General features: G+C 43.1%; 1 protein-coding gene across 3 annotated transcripts in view; it reads left to right on the top strand.

Annotated features, from left to right (window-relative positions):
- The window catches only part of LOC113107806 (guanine nucleotide-binding protein G(I)/G(S)/G(T) subunit beta-1-like), a 35,470-nt gene extending 24,499 nt beyond the window's left edge, over positions 1-10,971 (top strand). Inside the window, exons 1-12 of one of the 3 annotated variants that reach the window (XM_026270531.1) lie at positions 206-289; positions 650-769; positions 2,375-2,487; positions 3,069-3,107; positions 3,229-3,335; positions 6,993-7,056; positions 7,387-7,549; positions 7,640-7,706; positions 7,893-8,094; positions 8,181-8,397; positions 8,737-8,852; positions 9,199-10,971. In XM_026270531.1, coding sequence (XP_026126316.1) covers positions 2,431-2,487; positions 3,069-3,107; positions 3,229-3,335; positions 6,993-7,056; positions 7,387-7,549; positions 7,640-7,706; positions 7,893-8,094; positions 8,181-8,397; positions 8,737-8,843 — 1,023 coding nt within the window. In that variant the 5' untranslated portion in view covers positions 206-289; positions 650-769; positions 2,375-2,430 and the 3' untranslated portion in view covers positions 8,844-8,852; positions 9,199-10,971. Of the gene's footprint in view, positions 1-144; positions 290-649; positions 770-2,374; positions 2,488-3,068; positions 3,108-3,228; positions 3,336-6,992; positions 7,057-7,386; positions 7,550-7,639; positions 7,707-7,892; positions 8,095-8,180; positions 8,398-8,736; positions 8,853-9,198 lie in introns of those variants that run through there. The other 2 variants (XM_026270532.1, XM_026270529.1) reach the window with 2 other exon arrangements.
- The last annotated feature ends 438 nt before the right edge of the window (positions 10,972-11,409 follow it).

The following is an 11,409-nucleotide window of genomic DNA, read 5'->3' as shown; positions in this document are numbered from 1 at the left end:
TTGATTGTGGAATGATTTGTTTTAGCGCAGACAGATTGGGTTTGCCATGGAGTTTATTTTGATGGTTTTGGAGAGAGCCGTGTTGTTGAGGTGAAGGTAAAGCCGTGTATTGACCCTGTATTAGCAATATTAACATGACACTTTATCAGCTGGATTATGTGCGGCTTAAGCGTGGAGCCAGCCAATCAGCCGCTGTGCTTCTGGTGAGGTGTTCGTCCGGTGTAGACCCGTTCAGAAGGACCTCGGCTGTTGGAGACACAGGAGCTGTGTCCGGCATCACAGAATCCAGGTAAGACTTTCCTCTAGAAAGAAGAGCGCACACCTGAGCTCTGGACAGGAACTGTGACCTCAATCATGAACAGTTTTAGGACTCGTAATGGCTTTTCGTCTCAGATGGACAGTACATGGTGATTTGAGCTGGCTGTGCTGAATAAGATGAGATATTACTGCTGTAGTCTTTCCGTTGGAGTGTGTCCGTGCAGAGATTCACACTAGTTAGTAAAGTTGGTCAGATGTCTTGTTCTTGGTCATTGCGATGCGAGTGAAAGTGTGGGCAGTGGATTTGGGTCAGCAGGAGAGTTGATCAGCAGATTTGGTGTTAACCGGATTTGTAGGGATGCGCTGAATCAACTGTGTCCCTGGATTACAGGAGTGACATTGAGAACGGGACGCGGTCCACGTCTGTGTCCACTCACACTTTCCTCAGCCCTCGCTGGTCACCCAACCAACTCTTGACCCGTACGCTTCGGTGAAGTCCAGGAAGGGGACGGTATGTTTCTATCATGGCTTTTAATGGTTTAAATGGGTAGGGCAAGACAATGTTGCTAAGAGAAAAAAGTAATCCAATTAAGAATTTTTCTACCAATTAAATGTATTTTTAAACGCAGCCGTGTGACTACGTATATAAGAAGTAAACCGCAATATTTACCGGCCTGTAGTTTTAACTAAAATATTTGAATAACTGAAATATATATCTGATCATATCGGAGAGATAAACATTTGTTTAAATGAGACACTAGTACATCATTTCTGTCTTGATATTCATACGGAGAAGTCAGAGTTGAGTACAGATCCTAAAACCAGTCTTAAACTTTCTTTAGTGACCGTAATGTGTTGATAAAAATCACATTCAATTTATGATATTCACACTGAGTCTGTATGTGAATACGGCTTACTGCAGGGTTTTTACAGAGAGCAGCTTTCTGAAACGTCACATCGAGTGAACACCGTTTACTAGCCGTTAACAGAGAGTGGTTTATCAAGAGACAGGGGTTTCTGTCAGAGCACTGTTCACACTAGGGGTGTGTGCAACGACGAATTTCACAAACATTTAAATGAAAGATTAGAGTCAAATAAACCCCCAGGAGACAGTCTTGAATTTAAACAGTAAATCCCAGATTTAATGTAGCTAAAATAGGTCTTGTAACATGTAATGTGTTTGTCTTGCGTTCATCACTGTACACGACATTGAGCCAAACTTACTGAAGGCACTCGATGGTACGAGAGAGCGCGAGTACTCGGCTCACGTAGCACATGCATTATTAGGATTAAAGCTAAGCCGTGAATATAAAACAAACATTATAGGGGCTTTCACTATCAACTTTTATTTTAAACGTCACAGATACACAACTTTACAGCAAAAGTGAATCTAGTAGCCTGTGTGTCTCCTCCTGCACTAATACAGATGTGTTCAGCTTGCTTGTATGTGGCAGCACGTAACGTATAAACTCCTCAAGTAAAAGTGAGGCAGGATAATTCAGCACATGTCAAACTGTTGTTCTTTCCCTGGTCACCACTGGTGTGTCCAGGTCTGAACACATTTCTCATGTCGGAGTAGTTTACCTGTGCTCATGAGTTCATTATTTCAGGGGGTTGAATTCCTCCCCGTGTTTTCTGCTGCGGGAGGCGAGCAGTGATGCTGATGCTGCACTACACTGTTGCTAAGCAACGACTTCACAGGATGACAAGAACACCGGCGGCGAGAGAGACGTGCTCGCATCCCTTCATTAGTGTTGGAAATGTCTTTTCTCGCTGTGTCCAGTGATAACGGCGCTCTAACTATAGCACGGTCTGATGTCACACACACACACACACACACAGCAGTGCTGGGAGATCTGTGTGTGTGTTAGTGACCAGTGGGAAGCACTGTATTGGTGTCCACCGGACTCCGGTCATGGATGTGTTCTGGCAACAGTTCATATAAACCAATGCCCAAAATACAGACCGCACAGGGTTTGTCCAGCGGTCCAGCAGAAGCAGTAAAATGTGTTTAATGATCTCCAGGAGGATGTGTCTGTTTAAACCCTACACCATGTGCATTTGTGGTTTTGTTTAGTTAACATGCATCCAACAGAGTGATATTTGTGTGTTTCAGATCAGTGCGAGCGCCAGTGAGCGGACCGAGTGAAGCCCATCACCTAGCAGAAGAAAATGAGTGAGCTGGACCAGTTACGCCAGGAGGCTGAGCAGCTGAAAAACCAGATCCGAGTCAGTCATGTCACACACAACATCACACACACTTCCCTCACATTCACTGATACCAGATGCTGACACACACAGTAAAGCCATTCATGGGGAATCGAACCCATGGCCTTGGCGTTGTTATTACCACACTCTGCTGTTTGAGGAAGCCTTGCCTCCGTTTGAGGAGGTTAACAAAAGTTTGAGGCTTTCTGCTTTGTATCCAGACCACACACGATTACATGGTTAGCTGGATGTGATTAGGTTTCTCTCTGCTGTCAGAACAGACCTGCAACCCATGAGTTGAGAGCCACCTAAAGAATGGCCACATGTGATGTTATCAGCGCAGTCCTGCACATTCAGTCATTACTGCTTCGATCTCACTAACATTGATGTGCAGTGTCATAACCAAGCCTGCGCTAGTTCTCATCCTAACTGTGACAGAGCACTGAACTATTTCAGTCATGTGATGCTGCATAGCGTCAGCCACAGGGAAAGCTCATTGGCTACAGAGACTACAGAGCCTGGTTATGACACTTCTTGTGCATTTCTGTCCTCCGAGACAGAGGGTTTGTATTTGTGGCTTCATCTGTGTTTTTCTTCTCCAGGATGCACGGAAAGCATGTGCGGATGCCACTCTCTCTCAGGTAGGACTCGCTGAACATCAGACCTCCGTCACAAATGAAGAGGTCTCACATCATGTTGTATTCAGATGGAGTCTTGATTGGTGTGTTTTAACTAGATTCTGTTCTGGTGTGTTTGTGGCAGATCACAGCCAATATTGAGCCTGTGGGGCGGATCCAGATGCGCACCAGACGGACACTGAGGGGACACTTGGCCAAGATCTACGCCATGCACTGGGGCACTGACTCCAGGTGATAAAGCAGTACAGCTGTGTTATTAGCGCTGCTCAGAGAGGGTCTTCAGCCACGTGCTCAGCAAACATCACTTTACAGGCTTGTCTCGCAGTCTGCAATCACACAGAAACATGCCTGGATCACATTTACACCAAGATCTGAAGAAAACGTTTTCCAAAAACAGACAATTACATTCAGTTTAGTACTTTTGGTGTGCCAACTGTTTTCTGTTTTCAATAGGAAATATGCTACCCTGAACTTGAAGAACTGTATTTGGACATGCCCTGGCTGGGGTTTCTAGATCGCCTTAAATTGTCTGGCTTTTGGCCACGATTGGTCAATGTACTGTGACTGATACTATTACTACACTACTTTACAGTCCTTACCTTTAGCAAGTTCAAAAACAGTAAGAAACCAAGACAAAACCTGTTCATTTAGAAATCCCAGCCAGGACAAATCCCTGCTTAATTGTCTTCAAAGTGTGCAAAAGCTCTTAATGGTTTTAATTGATATCCATCAGGACAAGCGGTCACATCAAGTCATCATCTGTTTCCTCACAGAAGTCACTGTAGCCTCTCCTCTTTCACATCCTTTAATAAGACGAACGATAGCGGCGTGTCGTCCAGGGTTTCCGTTGTCCGGTAATTGCCGGACATTGGCCGAAAAAAAAATTAAATGTCCGACAAAATTAAATCTCTCCGGTCATATTGTCCGAGTAAAATTGCCTAATAATCCCGCCCCCCCCTAATGCTGTGTTCACACCAAACGCGAATAGAGCGTCAAATTCGCATCTACCGCGCCTAGTTTGCCGCTTGACCATTTTGAGATCATTCGCTTCATTCGCGCGAGTAATTCGCTTCACAACAGACGCGAATTCGCGTCATGGGGGGGCTTCTGCCAGCTGAGTTCATGCAGCATTTTCAACCGCCATTTTTATTCGGATAATTTTCCAAATATTACTGTTACTGTGTCATGAAATGTGTATATATATATGGGTCCTTTTTATTCATGTCTCTATAGAAATATGAACTTTTGTCATATAGCTCCGGTTGACTGCGCACTGACAACATCTGTCGTTCCTCCTTATTGAATGAGTGGAGAAGGGTATTCCTGCACAACCGGAGGCTGCAGGAACAAACTGTTGAATGAGTGACTCCTAGCAGGCTCCTGATTGGTTAATGTGGCGCGAATTGACGCCAAAGTTCAATTTTTTCAACTCGGGCGGCAGACGCGAATTCGCGTCAAACGCTGAATGCACAAAAAGCACCATTCGCGTGTCAATTCGCGTCTTCCGCGCCGCGCTTAACGCCCCATTCGCGCCGCGAGACCTCCAGACGCGCGTAAACGCGCCTTTGCATTGACTTAACATTGAAATCATTCGTGCCAGACGCTCTATTCGCGTTTGGTGTGAACACAGCATAACACAATCTGAATTTGAGAATAAGCCTAAAATGTATAAAGCAAAAATACACCGAACTTTGGCTATGTTATGAAGGAACAGTCTCGTTTGAAAGTTATTAAACATTATTACATGGCTTGGTTGAATTCCAATGTGGAATGCGGTCTGTTATTTCTTGATATCAGACCGCTGCGAAGCACTAGCAGTGCCAGGATTTTGATTGTAGGTGGGCCTCCAGAACACTGGATGGGCCAGTTAAAATAAGCCAAAAAAATAAATAAATAAAAACGGGTTCCCCTTTCATCTCCGTTTCAGCGCTTTTCTGGGCACTGAGGACAGCGACTCCGTAGCCTACCTGAAATTAATGTGTAATTAGCATAGGTAAAAAAAAAAATTTTTTTAAATTGTTAAAAAGACATTTCAAGATATATTTCATGTCTGTGAGGCCTACGCAGAGTTTCGTTAAATTAGAATGAGATGCACTCCAGTTCAGTAAGCAATGCAAGTGGCCGCGAGGGCACCTGCATGATTAGGCCTGTCGTCTGCTATATTTGCTTCTTATGTATTAAATCCAGGCAATTGGTTGATAAAAAAAAAAATATTAAAATTAAGATACAATTTATACAAAACGAAATTCACTTAAAAAAAGTATTTCTACTAAACAAAACTTAATTAAGTGGTCAAAATCATGTCTGACCCGCTCCATGTCTCTCGATATTGCGCATCTTATCTTCACTGTTCACTTTTCATAATCAACATAAATTAAAAAATAACATTATAATATTTTAACAAATATTAAACTAAATAAGCTTATTTCATGTCTACAACATGTATAGTAGACCTAGAATCTCTATTTGTACAAATTGCTGCACATTCATTTTCAAGTTCACTGATAATTATGCGTGCATTTATGAATTATTATCTTAATCTATAATGAAACAAGGACGAAACATATGCTTTGTTTGTTTAGAATGGAATGGATCGCAAATAGATCACAATGAAGAAATGAACCATAGTAGAAAATGTTTTTTTTTTTCCGTCTATTTGAAAGTTAGGCTAATAAACATGTTGCATTCGGCGGCCTGATTATGTCATTTTTTACGTTAAATAGCCTGCCTCCAGTTTTCCTCACCTTGACTAATTAAGAGGCGATACTTGACCGGCATATCATCAAAATGTCCGGAAAAGGAAACCTCTGCCGGTCACTTTGAACGGCACCATTTTTTTCTAGCGGAAACTCTGGTGTCGTCTCTCCGATGTGCCACAGGTGTCTGAAGCAGTAAATCAGACCCCTAGTTTACAGGAAGAAGTTAAAGCCATGGACGTCTATGAGAGCGCCGTGGTGCAGCAGGGTCTTGAACAGAAGTAGTTGAGCACCACTCACATGTTATTTTTACTCCAATGAATCACAACAATTTAAAGAGTTAGTTCAGGGTTAGTTTAGGGTTAGTTTTACTCACCCCAAGGCATCCTAGGTGTTAGTGAAGTTATATTAAAAATAGTCTCTGTTTACGGTCACTCGGCAGGTGTTACATGCATCAGTCCAAAAGAAGTTAAATAAAAAGTGCCCTTCCATAAAAACAAGATTGTAACATTTGGATTATGGTTATTTTTCTTACAAAAACGCATCGATTCGCTACAGGAGGCCTTTGTTCACCCACCGGAGCCGTGTGAAACACTTGTTTTCTTTTTTTTTTTTATGGATTGGTGCTTTTCATTTCACTTCTTTTGGACTGATGCTTGTAACACCTGCTGAGTGACAATAAACCGAGACAATTTTTAATATAACTCCGACTGGATTCATCTGAAAGAAGACCGTCATATACACCTAGGATGCCTTGGGGTGAGTAAAACGCAGCCTAATTTTAATTTTTGGGTGAACTAACCCTTTAAATCAATTTTAATGAAATACAGACTGCGATATATTCGTGGCATTGTCAAAATGTAAAGGTGGTTTAATGAAACCCAAGTGTGTTTGAGTGCCTGTGATCTTCATTCTGTCTCCATAGATGAGCGGCTGCTGCTATTTCTGTCTCCCGTAACTTTGTGTGAAGCTGTAACTACCACGAGCGTTTATAATTACACAACGATCAGTTCAGTTAATTCACTGCACACGTTAGTCCTTGAGTGAGACGCGTTTCTTCGTTTAAGGATATCATGTGGACTGTTTCCTGTTTTATTTGCTCCTTTAATCTCAGATATGTAGTCAGAATGAGTTGAAATTTGCTCTCATTGTTCTCAGTCTCTGTATTTCCCCCCTCTCTCTGTGTCTTCAGGCTTCTTGTTAGTGCTTCCCAGGATGGAAAACTAATTATCTGGGACAGCTATACTACAAACAAGGTAAACATGGAAGCCACATACAGTTAGGTACTGCTAGCTCCTGTATGATCACTGCAGCTGTCAATCACTCAGTTTAGAGCAGAAACACCGTACGATCAGGTTTTGCATTCAGTATATAGTTATGGGCAGGTGTTGCATTGCATTGATGACAGCTGTAAAACACGTGAAATCTGATCTCATTATCTGACTATTGTGCAATGATACAAGTAGAGCCAGCAAACCTGTTTTTATACTCCTCTAAATCTTTTGCTCTGTCAGCGGTATACGCTTCAGGTTAATACAGATTCAGCATCAGTAGCACATGTGTCATTGATGAATGTTGATGTGTAGGTGCACGCTATCCCGCTGCGCTCCTCGTGGGTCATGACCTGCGCCTATGCCCCGTCTGGAAACTATGTGGCCTGTGGAGGCCTGGATAACATCTGCTCCATCTACAACCTGAAGACCCGCGAGGGGAACGTGCGCGTCAGCCGTGAGCTGGCCGGACACACAGGTGAGCGCTTGCGCCACACTTCAGCGTTTGTGTCTGTACAGAAGTGAACCTGGAGTGAGTTACGCTCTTCTTCCTGCTGTCTTCACTCAGGTTATCTGTCCTGCTGCCGCTTCCTGGACGATAACCAGATCGTCACCAGCTCCGGAGACACCAGCTGGTGAGTTTAGTACAGCCTCGGAGCGGACCACTCTCTGATAACACACACACACACAGCCTGCAACCGCTAGGTTTAAACCTTTTTTGTGTGTCGTTTTTAAATGAAGCAGTACTGTGGTTATATTACAGTGGCTCCTTTCACTCGAAGTTCACACAGTTGACATTACTCTGTTTGTGTTTGTTCCAGTGCTCTGTGGGATATCGAGACCGGGCAGCAGACCACCACGTTCGCAGGTCACACCGGTGATGTCATGTCCCTGTCTCTGGCCCCGGACACTCGTCTGTTCGTGTCGGGCGCCTGTGACGCCTCGGCCAAGCTGTGGGACGTCAGAGAAGGCATGTGCAGGCAAACCTTCACCGGCCACGAGTCCGACATCAACGCCATCGGTGTAAGCGGCTCCCGCACACACACACACACACACACACACACACACACGTGCTTGTATGAGTTGGTAACCTCGCTCTCTGGTCTCAGTTCTTCCCCAATGGAAACGCGTTCGCCACGGGCTCGGACGACGCCACCTGCAGGCTGTTTGACCTGCGCGCCGATCAGGAGCTGATGGTCTACTCTCACGATAACATCATCTGTGGCATCACCTCCGTGGCCTTCTCCAAGAGCGGACGCCTGCTGCTCGCCGGCTACGACGACTTCAACTGCAACGTGTGGGACGCTCTGAAAGCCGACCGCGCAGGTCAGTGTGAAAGAGGACAGGGATGTGGGTGCATGGGGACCTCATCTCAAACCTGATCAAGATGTAACCAGTGCTTTGGTGTGATCAAACTAATCAGTCTAGATTTGGTCAGGGTTGTTACTAGTCCCATCCACCTTATATTTAACATCAGAGGCATGGTGTCATGCACTTCCAGTTATTTTAGCTCTACATTTTGTTGTGCTGCTTGTAATTAATGTGTTTATTTCAGTGTGGTGTTAAATGTATAAGCACACAGATATTTGTGTGTTTACTGAACTTCGTTCCTGTAGGTGTTTACCTGTAGCTAAGGCTGTTGTGTGTGTGTTTGTGTGTCTGCAGGGGTCTTGGCGGGTCACGATAACCGCGTCAGCTGCTTGGGTGTGACTGACGACGGGATGGCTGTGGCTACAGGCTCCTGGGATAGTTTCCTGAAGATCTGGAATTAAAGCTGTAAGGTAAACTTCTACTCATTTAACAGCAGTGCATTGATTTGTTCCACCATTCCTGACATCGGCTGATATTCATGGTTTCTGAGACGAGCTGCGTCCCAAATGAAGCACTGTACACTAGAGCTGAAGCGATTAGACGACATTACTGTAGGAGCTAATGTAAGAGCCTGCAGTAACGCGGTTTGACCAGAGTGGCGCTGTAGCGTAGTCAGTCCTCCTGGATGCAGATCAAGAGAAGAAGACTGACCGGCTGATCTCTGCTGCCACCTGCTGTTAAAAACAGACCATGAAAGGCACTCTGGGGTCACTGACATGTTTTCACCTTTTCTTTTTCCCCTTTCTCTCTTCCCAGATCGCATCCGGACTCTTGAGGTTGACAGGAAGACCATTCCAAAATGAAAATGTTTGATTTTATCCCCCTCTCTCCTTCTCAAACACAACAGAACTGACCCCAACATCTATACACGACAAAAGAGCAAACACGTCTTCTTTGGAAACAACAAACAAACAAATAAGAGCACAACTGTTACACTCGGCTAGATTGTAGTTGGTAAGTGGATAGAGGTTGACATTTGTGCATCCTTCTGGGACCATTTCCTGATACTGTACCGAGAACACGAGACCCTCATTCCACTGCTTCTGTCATTCTGCTAACTTTACTGTGAAAACAGGAGGTTTTTCTAAAAGAAACTAGGGCCTTTCCTGGACCTCTCCCCCAGTCAGGATCACAGGCCTGCTTTTATCTCCTAGTTTTGAAATATTTTGGGATCAAATTAATAGTTAAGAATTAGAAACAAGCAGGACGTTCGTCCCAGCGCTTCAGTAAACCGTAAAGGATTCGGTCAGGGCTCCACTAGCTGCTATCAGGCCTGTATATTTAGTCCCAGGAAAGTTGATTTATTAATATTTGTTTGTTTTTCTGTCTAGTTGCAAATGTTTGTTTGCACAAGTTATAGTTTTGCCAATACATTACTAACCCAGCACGTGCTGTTCATGACGAATGCTTGATCTTCAGAGACCAAACATCTCAGTTTAACCATACTTCTCCTCATGCTTTTTTTTTGGGAAATGTAATTGAGTGACGATTAACCAATCATTTGAATGATTTGATTTGATATGTTTCTTCTCTGTGATGTGGAGGATGTTGAAGGAGGGTTTTTTGGGTTTCAACAGAGGTGCCCGTTCTGTGCTCGGAAAACAGTTACTACTCTGTGGATGACGTTGTATAAATCAATGTTTGAAAATAATGATATGGAAAACTTTTTAAGTTAAAAAAAATATATTCAGAAAATCTTCTTTTGGTTGTCGCCCCGAGTGGGAAACTCGTAGAATCGCATGCTGTAGAAATGCTTAAAAGAGGTGCATATGGACCCAAGTCCATGATGTTTTTCTTTCTTTCCTTTCTTTTTTCTTTTTAATAACCTGTTTAATAGATCATCACAGTATTTATTTTAATTTTTTCTTATGCTACTCTGTGCATAAACAGTTTAGTTTAACCTTCAAAGCTATGCACTTAAGAGAAGCAAACATGTTGATCACAACAACGAATGGTGAGTTGTTCTGTCCCACACACACACACACACACACACACACACTGACCCTGTACAAACACACACACTCAAATAACTAGAACAAAGAAATCTCTCTCTTTCTGTAGCAAAAGGAAAATTTCAGATATTAAGACAGTGCTAGAGACATTTTGTAATAAACAGGTTTTTGTTCTTTAATAAAAAATAAATAAAAAAACGAGGCAGCATCTGAATGGCAGAACTTCTTCTGTTCTCTTGACATGTATCAAGAAAAGCACTCTTTTAGCTGTAGTGGCATTTCTTCCATTCTGTTATTTCTCTGCAACATTCTGTACAAACGACTAAACGTGCTGTTCGTTGTGCGTTAGGCCTGGAGCTGGCAAGAAAAAACTAAGAAAAAATGAACTAAATGAGCTTCTCTTCTTCCCTCTCTTCTTCTCTCCTTGAATAACTTACAGCTCTGCGTTCCCACTCTACCCTTCTCCATCTTTTGTATTTAATTTTAAAGTCAGTGTACAACAGAAAGCTGGATGCAAGATAGAAACTATATTAAAATGTACTGTTATTTAAGATGTAATAAAAGCAGTTTGAGATGATTTGGTTGTTTCTCTCTCTTTTTAATGAATTGATGATGCATGCCTGAAAAGAGATGGATTCAGAAAGTCATTCACAGCTTTGTCTGTAGGTGGTGCTAGAACCAAACTTTAACTGTAGGCTACTCTTAGCAATATTATCTGTCTGCATTCCCGGAGACTTGTAGGACCGCATTTCTGGGACCCTAGTTTTTTGTGACAGCGCCACCTCCCGTGTCGGAGAACCACAGTCCCAGGAACGCATATCAATCTTCATACCAATTCATGTTCATAATACGATTCAAAGATTTTGGAAAAATATTTTGATTTGGGAACAAACGTTTTCGAAAAATGAATGTCAATGAAGCCCATCTGAACTGAGAAAATAATAATAACAATAGAGACGTATGATACATATATGACGTCCTGTATCCACGCCGTCTTACCGTAGTGAATCATGGG

Source organism: Carassius auratus, chromosome 8, assembly GCF_003368295.1.
Source record: "Carassius auratus strain Wakin chromosome 8, ASM336829v1, whole genome shotgun sequence".
NCBI classification, from domain to species: domain Eukaryota; kingdom Metazoa; phylum Chordata; class Actinopteri; order Cypriniformes; family Cyprinidae; genus Carassius; species Carassius auratus.
Note: the sequence above shows the minus strand (reverse complement) of the source record. Positions and strands in the feature narration are given on the sequence as shown.